General features: G+C 35.9%; 1 protein-coding gene across 5 annotated transcripts in view; it reads right to left on the bottom strand.

Moving 5' to 3' along the window:
* ADAMTS6 (ADAM metallopeptidase with thrombospondin type 1 motif 6) overlaps positions 1-13057 on the bottom strand; it is a 144338-nt gene that overhangs the window by 72459 nt on the left and 58822 nt on the right. For all 5 annotated transcript variants that reach the window (XM_030470371.1, XM_030470370.1, XM_030470372.1 and 2 more), the window contains one exon: positions 5842-5988. In XM_030470371.1, coding sequence (XP_030326231.1) covers positions 5842-5988 — 147 coding nt within the window. The remainder of the gene's footprint in view (positions 1-5841; positions 5989-13057) is intronic.

Below are 13057 nucleotides of genomic sequence, written 5' to 3'. Positions count from 1 at the left end.
TACCCAAAAGACTTTTTGATTTTCTTAATTTTAGGTTGATTTCATAAGGTTTTATGTAACATAGTGGGAGTGGTTTCAGTTATAAAATAGCGAAGCTTGATGTCATTCAGCCAGTATTACAGTGTAGTGGCTCAAGAGATCTTTGTAATGTAATTTAAACATTATTGTATATTTTAGTATCACAGGATAGCAAATTAATCCTCTGTCTGGAAGGATATCAAGGATTCTAGAGCACTCTGAAAGCCTAAGATCTCTGACATGCTATCACTGCTAATTGTTTGATCGAAATAACAGGCAGCAGGGATTCAATGACAGAAATCTTACAAACTGAACAATGCAAAACTGAGGATCATCACCTATATATAGACATTACTATTGTATCCAAGACCAATAAAGGGAAAAAGCAAAAACCATAGATGTTGACTTTTCAGGGTATATGTTCCTGTTACAGTACCTACTCCAAAGTATCTCAGCAACATACACAGTACAACACAACTCCTTCAACGGTTGAAGATCCTCAAACATTGGCACTGAAAGCAATGCCAAAGTTTGAGGCTTATTCAGAATAATGATGTAGACTATAATACAAGCTATGATTACCCATCATAAATTAAATGTATTATAAATATTTCATTATCTATGATAAACAATCACGTACATAAATATATCAATAGTACTTATAATAGTTTACTTAATTCTGTTACCAAATTACCCATAAAATATAGTGAAAAAAGTAAAATTTATTAACTATAAACACTGTGCATTTTATATACATACATATAAACTCATGAATTATTTATATGCCTATACATAACATTTGGCTCATAACAGAATCCTTACTTCATATCTTTAACATATGCTTTTAGAGAGCACCAGAATGTATTTCTGTACAGGTTACAAAAGTTGCTTAACTTGACATTAATGAATAAACTCTGCAAACTCGAGCTCAAGAGTGTACAGATACTAGCATAAATATTTGCAGAATCAGGGCATAAGTAATGGAAGTGTGATTTGGAGTGGTATGTTTAAAATGAACCAGAGCAGGATTACTAAATGAAAATATTCTTGAATGATAGGGAAATTCATATATTGATGTGAATTTATCACTCACTCTCATGACAAATTCTACTACTTTCCAATCTTTTATGCGAGGCTGGATCTATGTCTTCTTACATATTTCATAGGAAAGACTCTAATTTTGCACAATCTTTTCATAATACTCGATTTTTCTTTTGTTTGGTAGTAGATAATTTGCCATTTCCTTGATGTATACTTTCCTCCATATGGTCTGAGTTCAAAGTGTTCTGTTCATTTCAGTAATTACCAAGCAGCCATACCAGGAAAAATCTATTTGTCCATCTATCAAAATCATCCACTCAACAAAATCTATCTGGCCTTGAAAGTGCAGGATTATACCGATCTACAAAATATTGGGCCAATTTATTGTTCTGTATTTATTTTATCAAACATTCAACAAATAAGTTAATAAGAATCTGCTGTTGATCCTGTCCTTTACAATTCCTTTAAATATTGTCTACCTGGATGTGCTTGGACCAAGGTTCTTTTGGCTCCTTTCCAGAGTTAGAAAGGTGTAGTCTCAGACATAAATCCTGCTGTATGGCAATCCTAGAGACTCTCCCAAGAATTTCCTGTGATATATATTACTTATTCAAATAGTTTAAAGACTCTTGGTTCTTCTCCAATCATCTTCTAAAAACAATTTTGCTTTTGAAAGACAGAGTTGGCCATCTGGCTTCTTCTAACAACTTCTCCTATCTGATCCTGACATGATTAACAAACTACGATTCCAGAAAGCACCAGATTTTGTCATTACAAAACATAAAAATAACTGAGTAAAAAATTCTAAGCAAAAAGTTCTCTTCTTTACATCTAGCTATCTGCATGACTCTACAAACTGTATAAACACATGCCAGATATAATGCAACTTGCATGTTATATAAATATTTTTTATATATATATATACCTACATACACATGCTGCATAGAATGGAATTTATATTATTTGCTTTTCAGTCACAAACAGTATTTTTAGGCTTGGTTCATTTCTCCTATAAATAGTTATTAAGGGCTTCTACTCCTCTCACAGGGGTATCTGTTTTCAGACACTGCTCTCAAACCCTTCAATCCTCAGTGAGTATTTTTGCATTTAATTCCATAAAAGGTTAGTGAAATTTAAAGCTATTGTAAAGCACTTATGAACGATTCAGTTGATAAACTGAATTCAGTCAATCTTTCACTCTAACATAAAGCTTAAGACAACAGCTATTATGTGCTAGAAGGAATGTTCTCCCCAGAACAAAATTATTTTCTTTGGCCATTTCAGAACCTGGCTAGCCACCCTTCTTGAGGTCCTAATAGATCTATTTGCAATATATAGCTTTGCTTTGTCTTACTGTCATCCTTTGAGTCATATTTATCCTTTACCCACAACTCTGCAGAAAAAATTGCTTTCCCAACTAGTGCCTGACTGAACTGATACCTTGCAAGTGATCCTTAATGGCTATTCCTCAGTAGCCTCAGTCTGGAAAATCTGTTTCTGGGTCTAGATTTAAGAAAGTTGTGAGAAAGAGAAGGATGAAGATAAGACTCTATTTTGAGTGCCATCAGGATGACTTCAGTTTCAAAATACTTCTGCCTGATCATAAAGAACAAAGTGGTATCTACACCATACAATGGCACACAGTGCAAAACTGCTGTTACAAGTGGTGACCCAAGCTGGTTAACTGGTAAATCCACATTAATCTATCTTACCATGTAATACTGTGAATATGTGATTTCTAGTGAAATTCATTCCAGCTGCATTATCCTCATGCCATGACAGCCCTGCCCAAACCTGTATCCAGATCCTAGCTGATAAATCTTGGTGTTGTGGAATGTCATACAGACTCACAGCCTCACGATTCTGCTTTCGTATCTGCATTTCATCACATCATGTTCTATCTTTCTTGTTAGACACAACTAAATGTATCCTAAACTAGCCATACTCATACAGCAGAGAAAACAAACAAACAAACAAACAAAAAATGAAAACAAAACCACTTGTTTTCTTGTTTGTAGTCTACTTGGTCCTGTCCAAGCTGTTTTCCCATTCTTGACGTAAAATGGAAAGAAAGGCGTCAGAGTCTAATCTATCGGAGACACAGATGACAACATCTTGAGGCTTTGCCTCTACAGTAGTTTCCTCATCTGTTGCTAAGCTATGAAGAAGCATTAAAAAAAACCTGAATCATTCTTCTTGTGTGAATGCAGACTGTTCTGATTTTATAGGAGCAGTCAGGGAATCGCTACCACATGAAACTTGCTATTTTAATTTGCTTCTTGCTCACTGATCATTACCTGCAACAGAAAAGTATCTGCTCTTAAAGCTATTCTGTCTTGAGGAAAGGTGTGAATGGGTAAAGAGAAGGGATAAAGGCCTCTGACAGCTGTCCTGCAGGTACATGTGTAACTACCTCAACAGCTTCCTGCTGTCATTGAGGAGATGACAGAAAAGCTGGGGAGAAAACTAGAAACTGGAGAAAAACCCTACAATTTTACAGACTACTCTACTTTATGAAATAATAAAACCACCATTTTAATGAAAAAATATCAATTCATTTATAGGATATTAGAACCATAAACAGTAAGAAGCATAGATTCATAATTAATACATCATGCTTGAGAAATCTGACATTTTTAAAAACAGATTACAAAGTAAGTAGATGAAGAAGTTAGCTTTGGCTCTTCTTTATTTAACACAGTATACTATACAATGTGAAAAGCCAATCTTGATTGCAATATGTAAAATAATGTTTACCCAAAGTGGCTTTGAAAAAAATAACATCTACAACCAAGTTAAAAAAATATAGCTAAAATATTATAAACAATATTGATGCTACCATGCGTAATTGTTCAGGCTGAAATTGTGTGGGAACTTTATGAACAAATATTCAGCTCTATTTTACCTGCAGCATAACATAAGCCACAGAATTTTACCATGTTTCCTTCTCTAAACCCACGAATAAGAAATGACTTCTTAACTATCTGTTGAATTATGTCTTCATCAATAGACAACTTATTATGAGGACAATTATGGGATCAAAATGGAGCTCAAAGGAAAGCAAAAATAGAAGTAAATGAGACAGAGAATGACAGAACTGTAACAGTAAGAAACAATATCCCGAATGTTACATGAAAATACTTGAACTGTAATATTACAGTTAGAACTGCAAAGCTGTGAAATAATCTCTCAGAAGTGATGTGAAAACCATATTCTTTGCCATAGTTAAAACTAAGCTGCATGATGTATTAGAAAGACTATTAATGGGAAGTGTTGAATTAACACAGATAACTGGAAATCACTGATGAATGATTGTGGTGAAAAGATAAAACAAAACTACTCTGCACATTTATTTTTATAATGGTAGTGTTGAATTTTTATATATACATATAAAAATAAATTATTAATACATATATATCTCCAAAGAAAATAAATGTATATAGTGAGAAACGTGTATCATGCATATATGTAAGTATGACTTTAGTCAGTATGCTTTATTTTATTCAACCCTCATTTCAAAACACTCTGATACAAAAAATTGGGTGGGTGCACAGTTCAGCAGGGTGATATAAAATGCCTTTACCTGATACAATAACTGAAGAGATGCTTTTTTCCTCTGAACAGCACCAACATTAAACATCTGCCTCTGCCCACTGACTCTACAGGGGCTCCAACACCCCTTCAGACCAATTCAGTGATCCTCTATATTGCATGGGAAGCTACATTTGAACCAACCTAAAGAAAATTTATCGGTGTAGATGGCTGCATTTAGTCAAGATTCAGAATACAGCACCTTATTCTGAGGTTAGATCCCTTAAAGAGGAGGAGAAACTCATTTTTGCTCTTAGTAGTCTCATAGTTAGACAACTTCAGTGATTTAAGTCCATCTCCTAAAATACTTTTGTGTCTTCATTAACGAACATCCTTTATTTCGTGAAGGAATTATTGCGTTGATGACACTGAACCTACCAACCAACTGCCATTTGCTCCCACAAAGCCTGTACTATGCCATTTAAAAAAATCCTGTTATTAATCTGTTCTCAGTGAACTCACAGTTCTGTGTTTGTCTTCCAGAATTGAAAATACATATAAAGGCTTTGTTATGCATCATATATACCAACGCATACATTGGTATAAGCATGCTGTCAAGACCAACGTATTTTGACTGTTTAATTTTTTTTCATACAGAAGTAAAATCTCAGGTAGTAATGTACTTCTTGATAAAAATCACCACAGAAGTATAAGTTAGCACAATTTTAAGGGATTAATATGAAGATCTATGACATCCTCCTGTATAATCTTTTTATATTCTCACCAATGGTACCAAAGAACATTTATAGATAAAACCCCACAAGACTACATGTAAAAAATCTGGAGAACGAAATGTACAAATAACAGGGCAACAGCGCTATGACCCTGTTCCCTTCATTAGATTGCCTCACATTTGCCTATTCAAAAAAAAAAATATCCATCATTCACAGACAAATTCCACCTTACCCTATTTCTCACCCTCATATTAATGAAGTAACGAGATACAATCAGCACTTCAAAATATTTTGCACAGATTAATAACGAGAACTGCAAGGTGGGAATGGAGCAGGAACTTTTGCCATTACACAGAAAAGGTGGTTTACAAGATAAAAATCTTCAGTGACTTGCTGTATTTATGTCAGTTCATTCTAAAAACATAAACCATAAGAACAGGTCACTGAATCTCAACTATTTATCCTGAAAAGTGTTGATTTTTTGAAAACTCATGATTTGTCTTGAGAGATTACTTACTCTAAAAAGCTGGTGATATAATCCCGACTACAGGCTGACCAGGAGAAAGGGTTGGTGTTTGCTGTAATATGAGCTGCCATTAGCTTTGCTGCTTCATGACCTTTGGTCCCACAGGAATTTCCAATTCCATCATGATTCATACCAAAACTGCCCAAAAGAAGAGAGAAATAACTTGTTACTTTTCTGTAGCATCAGACACCTCTTAAAACTTAGTCACCTTTATAGAAACCACTTTAGATAAAAAAGAACACAGTACAGGGGATGTCTTTAGTGGAGAATCAGAATCAGTTGAGTTCTGTTCAGTTTATTCAAATCTCAGAATACTGCACAATTACTTAACTTTTGTTCTCCCACAGAATTTTGGAGGCATTTTACTTATTTTACATAGCTTCTAAAGAAAATTAACAATATTCTTGCAAGATAAATAGAGAACACTCAGTCCTTATTTGGTATTGTACCTGGATAAGGAGTATACATTGTGGCACTGGCACTTGGAGCGGTAAACAAGTACAAACATAGAACAGGTGATGTTGCTCTAACAGTACAGTATAGCAACACAGCAGCCAAGGATAATTCAAGTAGAACATAGGGTTTGCAAATTCCAGTGCCATGCTGTACGCACACTCCCTCTCTGTATCCACTCACAGAGTGACTTGGAGCTCTTCTATTAGAGTTCTGCTTTGTCATGGAACATTGGAAACAAGATGGCTAAAAATCAGCAAAAAATACAGCTAGAAACCTCTGGGTGGCATATGGCCAACAGAGATTTCCAGGCAACAAATTAATTAACCTTCAGCAAAGATGATATGACTCCAGAAAATGATATAGGGCTAGAGAATCTTAGAAATCTCATATCTTACGAATGCTGCACTACTTACATACTTGGATATATGCACTACTTATATACTTACATAATTATATACTGCACTACTATATACATGGAGCCATAGCTTTAATAATCTTTATTATTAGCTATAGCTTTAATTAATCTTTAATTTGATTAACCATTAAATTAAAACTAGAAGTCACAGAGCATCTTAAAAAGACTTTCAATACAGAGACTATCTTTAGTTGTATTCTTATTGTTATTCCTAAACAATCAAGAACATATACCTGATTGGCCTGACATAAATGGAGCAAATGAACAGAGTATTTCTTAATTTCCCTAAAATTCCATTTTCTTAGTCTGCCTTTAATTTCCACTCAATCACCTGGGGGAAAAAACACTGGGATTGAGTATGTCCTCACCAAGTTTGCCGATGACACCAAGCTGTGTGGTTCGGTTGATACGCTGGAGGGAAGGGATGCCACCCAGAGGGACCTTGACATGCTTGTGAGGTGGCCAATGCCAACCTCATGAAGTTTACCAATGTGAAGCGCAAGGTTCTGCAACCCCATGCACAGCTACAGGTTGGGCAGAGAAGTGATTGAGAGCAACCCTGCGGAGAAGGACTTGCGGAGGTCCAAGAAACAGAACATGACTCAGCAGTGTATGGCTGCAGCCCAGAAACCAACCATATCCTGGGCTACATCAAAAGCAGTGTGACTAGCAGGTCAAAGGAGGTGATCCTGCCCCTCTACTCTGCTCTCGTGAGACCCCATTTGGAGTATTGTGTACAGTTCTGGTGTCCTCAACATAAAAAGGACATTGAGCTGTTGGAGTGAGTCCAGGGGAGGGCCATGAGGGTGATCAGGGGGCTTGAGCATGTCCCATGTGAAGGCAGGATGAGAAAGTTGGGGCTGTTCAGCCTGGAGAAGAGAAGGCTGTGTGGAGACCTCATAGCAGACTTCCAGTATCTGAAGGGGGCCTACAAGGATGCTGGGGAGGGACTCTTCATTAGGGACTGTAATGATAGGACAAGGGGGAATGGGTTTAAACCTCAGAGGAAGTTCAGGTTAGATATAAGGAAGAAGTTCTTTACTGTGAGGGTGGTGAGACACTGGAACAAGTTGCCCAAAGAAGTGGTAAATGCTCCATCCCCAGCAGTGTTCAAGACCAGGCTCGACGGAGCCTTGGGCGACATGGTCTAGTGTGAGGCATCCCTGCCCATGGCGGGGGGGGTGGAACTAGATGATCTGAAGGTCCTTTCCAACCCATACCATTCTATGATTCTGTAATTATCAAAAATGTACCACTTCATTGTCTGTAGGATGTCTCCCTATGGAATACCTAGTCTGTAGCAATGCCTGCATGTATCTGGTTCAACAGATGATATTTCATAAATGCAGAAAGCCATACGCTACACTACTGATAGGGAAGGTCTGACTGAAACCTTGGATTATGATATAAACAAATTATTTTTTAATACCACGTATAAAAAATACAGCTTCATAAACATGTCTAAGCAATGTATGTACTATAATGAAAATTTCAGAAACTTTCAGTTAATTATTACGATCAGTCTTCAATATTGATACATATTTTGGGCGTGAAGAACTTAGACGTGCAATGCAACAAACTAAAACAGAATTTTGCAATGAAAGATATGCTTTACCAACCTAGTTCTCAACTGCCATAATTTCCTAGAATTGGGGATACTTCAGATAAAAACTTTTTTTAATTTCCTCTGTCCGATTTCTTAAAATAGAAACCCTTAGTTTTTGATAATCTCTATGAATGACTCCTTTATAGAAATGGGCATTTAGGTATGTGGGAAAGAGGTAAATTGGGTCATTCTGACCATATCCAATATCCAGCTTATCCCTAGTTAGTTTATTTCATTTGTCAAAGCAATGACTGACTTCAACTGTTCGGGAACTGAAATTTTTGGGGTTTGGGCCTAAAAAAAGGGAAAAAAAAGAACAAACTTTGCAGTTAAATAGCTTTCCTTCTTCTACCACTTCTCCTTGTGAAAAAGATGATATTGCTGATGGTGGCAGTGGTATATCTGATAAAAAGTATGTCAGTGCATGCAAGCTGCAAATCCTGATGCACACAGGAACTCAATGTCTTTTCATAAGCTGATGGTATTCTCATTTTTTAATGAATATTCATTCACCTAAATCATCTATTCCTTTCCAAGAAGGTTCTTCTACTTGCCCCCGAATTAGGAGGAAACTGATCACTAGGTGCAGGTAATTTTTTCTGATGCTTGGAAAGAGATTTTGCAATTACCGTCATCTATTTCCAAAGATGGTAGTGGCAGCATGCCATTACAGCCCAGTAGTTTGCACTCCTATGGCCAGGATTGCAGATGAAAACACATTTTTGTCCAAAGTACCAGTTTTATTTCCATCAGAGCATGTTGGTTATATTTGGCATTCATTATATTAAAGCTATGTCTTTTACAAAAGCATGTTTGCAATTAGATTGGGATGGGAAGGCAGGGAAGAAAGGAACGAACATAAAATACTTTTTGTGGAGCCACTCGTATAATTTACTTACGTTTTTCAAACTCACTAAACTGATTCAGACTGTGTTTCTTTCACTGGCTTAAAGAGCTTGTCAAAAGCTACCAGTATAATTTTGTTTCAGCCAGATTAGTGAAGAGAGGGTAAGAAGTCTTGTCAGGTGACACAAGAGTTTTTCTATGAAGTTACCTTTCCACATACTATCTCAAAGAGATGTTTAACCCAGCAGATCTTTTTTTCCAACCATTGTGGTTCCTTACTTCCCAGGAGAGCACCTACCTTACATTTAAGAACTGTGAGAACAGCAACACAAGAACTTTAAAATCATAACTGAAACTGTCCTGCAATTTCTCTATAGTTTGTATACTTTTTAAAAAATACTAAGAAGGCAGCACATCTGACTAGTTCTATGTGCCTGTTTCATTTACTAACATCTGTAATGGAACAGATTCTTTTTTCCTTGGAAATCTGTTTTTCCTTATATCTGAAAAAAATCTATCTGATGGAATTATTTGTAATACACATCCAACTTAAGATCTAACCTCACAAACGACAGGGGAGATAACTAGTCTCAGCTGCACTGAATAAAACAGCAATAGATAATCAGAGAATAGATAAGCATGGCAATTTAAACTTCTTGTCTGCCCTTCCTTCATCTTGCAATGGGACAATACTAGAGGTCCCCACAATTTCATTGTATTTAAGATGAGTTTACCGATATGTTGGGTGGTTCTAAACTAGGATGTTTATGGTTACCAGAACACTTGTTGCTGATGTATGCAAAATGTCATCAGTTATTTTTGTGAAACAGCCAGGATGCTCCCATCCTGATTTATTACCCAAACACGTAAGGTTCAGAGAAGACGGAGCCAAAGCAATCTGAATGCTCCCAAGTACTGTTCACCAAGGTTTATTTTGTAGATCATGTACTTTCATAGCACTGAAGTTACCTCAAATGTGCTACTCAAGTGAACTGCTTTTTCTCGCTAGCAATCAATCATCTCTGCTTTCCAACTGTAGTACTATTGATGTGTGTATCAAACAATTTCCTAGCTTTGCTAGCGTTTGGAACCTTCGGAACCACAGAGAATGCTAATGTTTCCTTTCTCTAAATACAACAGGGTATATGTTTAGTCATTTGGTGATTCATGAGTTTCACGAATTTGACGTGATTCTTTTAAAGCAGTGGCTCCTATCTGCTCTGCACTTGTGTAACAGCATAAGGAAGAAGCAGAGAATCTTGAGTCAGGTGAGGCAACAAAGTTACAGGAACACCACCAAGAAAAACACTGTAAAATCAAGCACTTGATCATCTTTGTCCATTTTCTGAGGCTGACTTACAGCTGCATAACTACATGTAACTCCTTAGGCAAAAGAAACCTTTTTAAGAGAGAAAAGAAACTTTAACCTTCAGAAGTGTTATTATACTAATTGTTTGCACTAGGAGAGACAGAATAAACATACATACCAGGAGTGAAATGGGTCATTTTCAAGCTAAGTATCTTTGACCAAGGTACATTGCTAGAACTTCCTCCAGTGCCTCAGCGTGTTGGTTAGACGCACTGCTCTCATAACATTTATGGAGAATGAAACACAGGGCAGAGTGTCATAAAGTGCACTAGAGAAGAATACTTTAAAAATTTCTAACAATAAACCCTTACTACAGTGATCGAAGATGGAAGGCATGCTTGAACAAGTATTCTTCTATTAGAAGACTGTCTTGGTTTAAGCACTGCACCAGCTACTAAGGAGGAGAAAAACGACTGCTACAGCTGAATCCAGGACAAAGACCTAAAGGGTGAATTATAATTTCCTTGTAAAAACTGACAGCTTATTTTATTAGATACCAACCTTTTCATAAAATTTGTGTTAATTTTTTTTGTAGTATTTTGTACTTTATTCTCATAATTATTAAATGTGTCATTTAAATCTTTATATGTATTTCATATAGTTTAGAATATCTGTTTACAGCCTTCATTCAAAAAATAAGAAAATTGTCAGCTTCCCTGTATCTGTAAATGTTACCATAGCTTTAAATTGCCTTTTCTTAGTGATACTGGAATGTGTACAAGGAGTTAAGAGGAAAAATTAGGATGTTTCAGCATTATTTTGTTCAACAAAAGTGCATGAATGTAAACATAATATACTATTAAAGAGGTTTATTTTTTTCCCCACAGTATCAGAGCTATGAACTACATGTAAAAAAGTGAAATTTCTGTGTGGGCATAGTAATTTTCTTAATTATTCTCACATCTACTAACAATGAAATATTTGTCAATTTATATGATTTTACAGTGCATTTTTCAAGAAGATACGGTCTTCATATTTTACTGTTTTACAGTGACAGAAGGTGGGCAACTTCTTCTGTACTTTTTTAACCCTAACCCCCATGCCATGTCATAAGAGAAAGTTCTCTTTCTATATAGCCCTCCCAATATTTCTAAGCCAATATTAAGAAAAAGTACTGGATATAGCTTCACAACAGCACGCAAACTGCAACTCACCCTTAAATGACATTAAAAACAGAAGAAAAGATAATGCAGAATTTAAGACTTTGAAGAAACATACTGCTTCCCTGAAAACCTGGGAAACAAATCAATTGAAAAACTGAAGCTTTATAACAAGCATATCTGCCATGCAATTAAATACAATTCTTAACATAGTTTTATAATAACATTTTTCCTATTTAATTCCTAAGCATCAATCTTCTCCCAGTTACAGGTGATGATCAAACATCCCATCAAATACAGTTTCTCTGGATCAGCATAATTTTGTATTAAATAACATACGAAACTCTTAAAAGCACAGCAATTTACTAAATAAAACACAGCCTATTCAGAAACCTGAACTTTCTTATGGGGAAATGACAGGCTTCTTTGGGAATATTAGAAAACTTCAAGCATCAACTTATCCTCCTGGCTTACACTACTATAGCTAGCCAGCTTTAACACCACAAGAGTAACATCAAGTAAGGTTTGTGTGCTACACAGCGCCAGAATATGAATGCATCAAGTCTCTACACCATAAGAGAATGGGAAAATATTGGCTCTAATAAGGAAGCCAACTACTCAGCTCAGATTTCCTTTGGAAATTCATGATGCCCTGAAGATTATGATAACCTTCCTATTCACCCTCATTTATTCTTCTCACACTTTTGTTAAGATCTGTGAAGTGTTACTACATTCCTTTTCCTTGATTAGAATGCTTTAATGTTAGATAAATTATTTTAGTATTGTACACTCTAAATTTCAAATAGTATTTTATAGATATTTAAACACAAGCCTTTTTCATATTGTAAATATAAATGTCACAGAAACCAGAATTGTTTTTCTAGGCTTATGTTTACAACATTTCATTTTATATGCACAAAATACCATTAAAATTAAAGTTCCAACGAAGATGCTTTAATGGAATTTGCAAGCTTTTATACCTGCAATATTACAAAGGCAGACATAAAACAATGTTCCTTTAACAAAAAAGACCAGAGCAGGGGGCATGAATATGGTCTTGCAAGAGAGCAAGAATATGGTCTTCCATGGCTTGTCCAGCCAAAAACTGGACACATTTTGTTTTTATTTTTTTAACCAAAAAAAGTTACTTAAACTGTCCCTAAAAATTGCAGGCATTGTTCTCACTAAATCCTAGGCATCCAGCAGGACCATAGGCATCTATAGCAGGGACAAGTTTTAACTCATTCTGGCTGCTGTTGAGGTGTTCATACACTGTAGACTGGAGACAGTCTGTCAGCCCTGCTGTAGTTGAAAATGGAAGATGACATCATCATAGATGAACAATGTTGAGAGCATCAACTGGAGATCTGTTTGTGGGAGAGCTGACAGGAAGAGGTGTGAGTACAGTCCATCCT

Source organism: Strigops habroptila, chromosome Z (genome assembly GCF_004027225.2).
Source record: "Strigops habroptila isolate Jane chromosome Z, bStrHab1.2.pri, whole genome shotgun sequence".
Taxonomy (NCBI): Eukaryota; Metazoa; Chordata; class Aves; order Psittaciformes; family Psittacidae; genus Strigops; species Strigops habroptila.
Note: the sequence above shows the minus strand (reverse complement) of the source record. Positions and strands in the feature narration are given on the sequence as shown.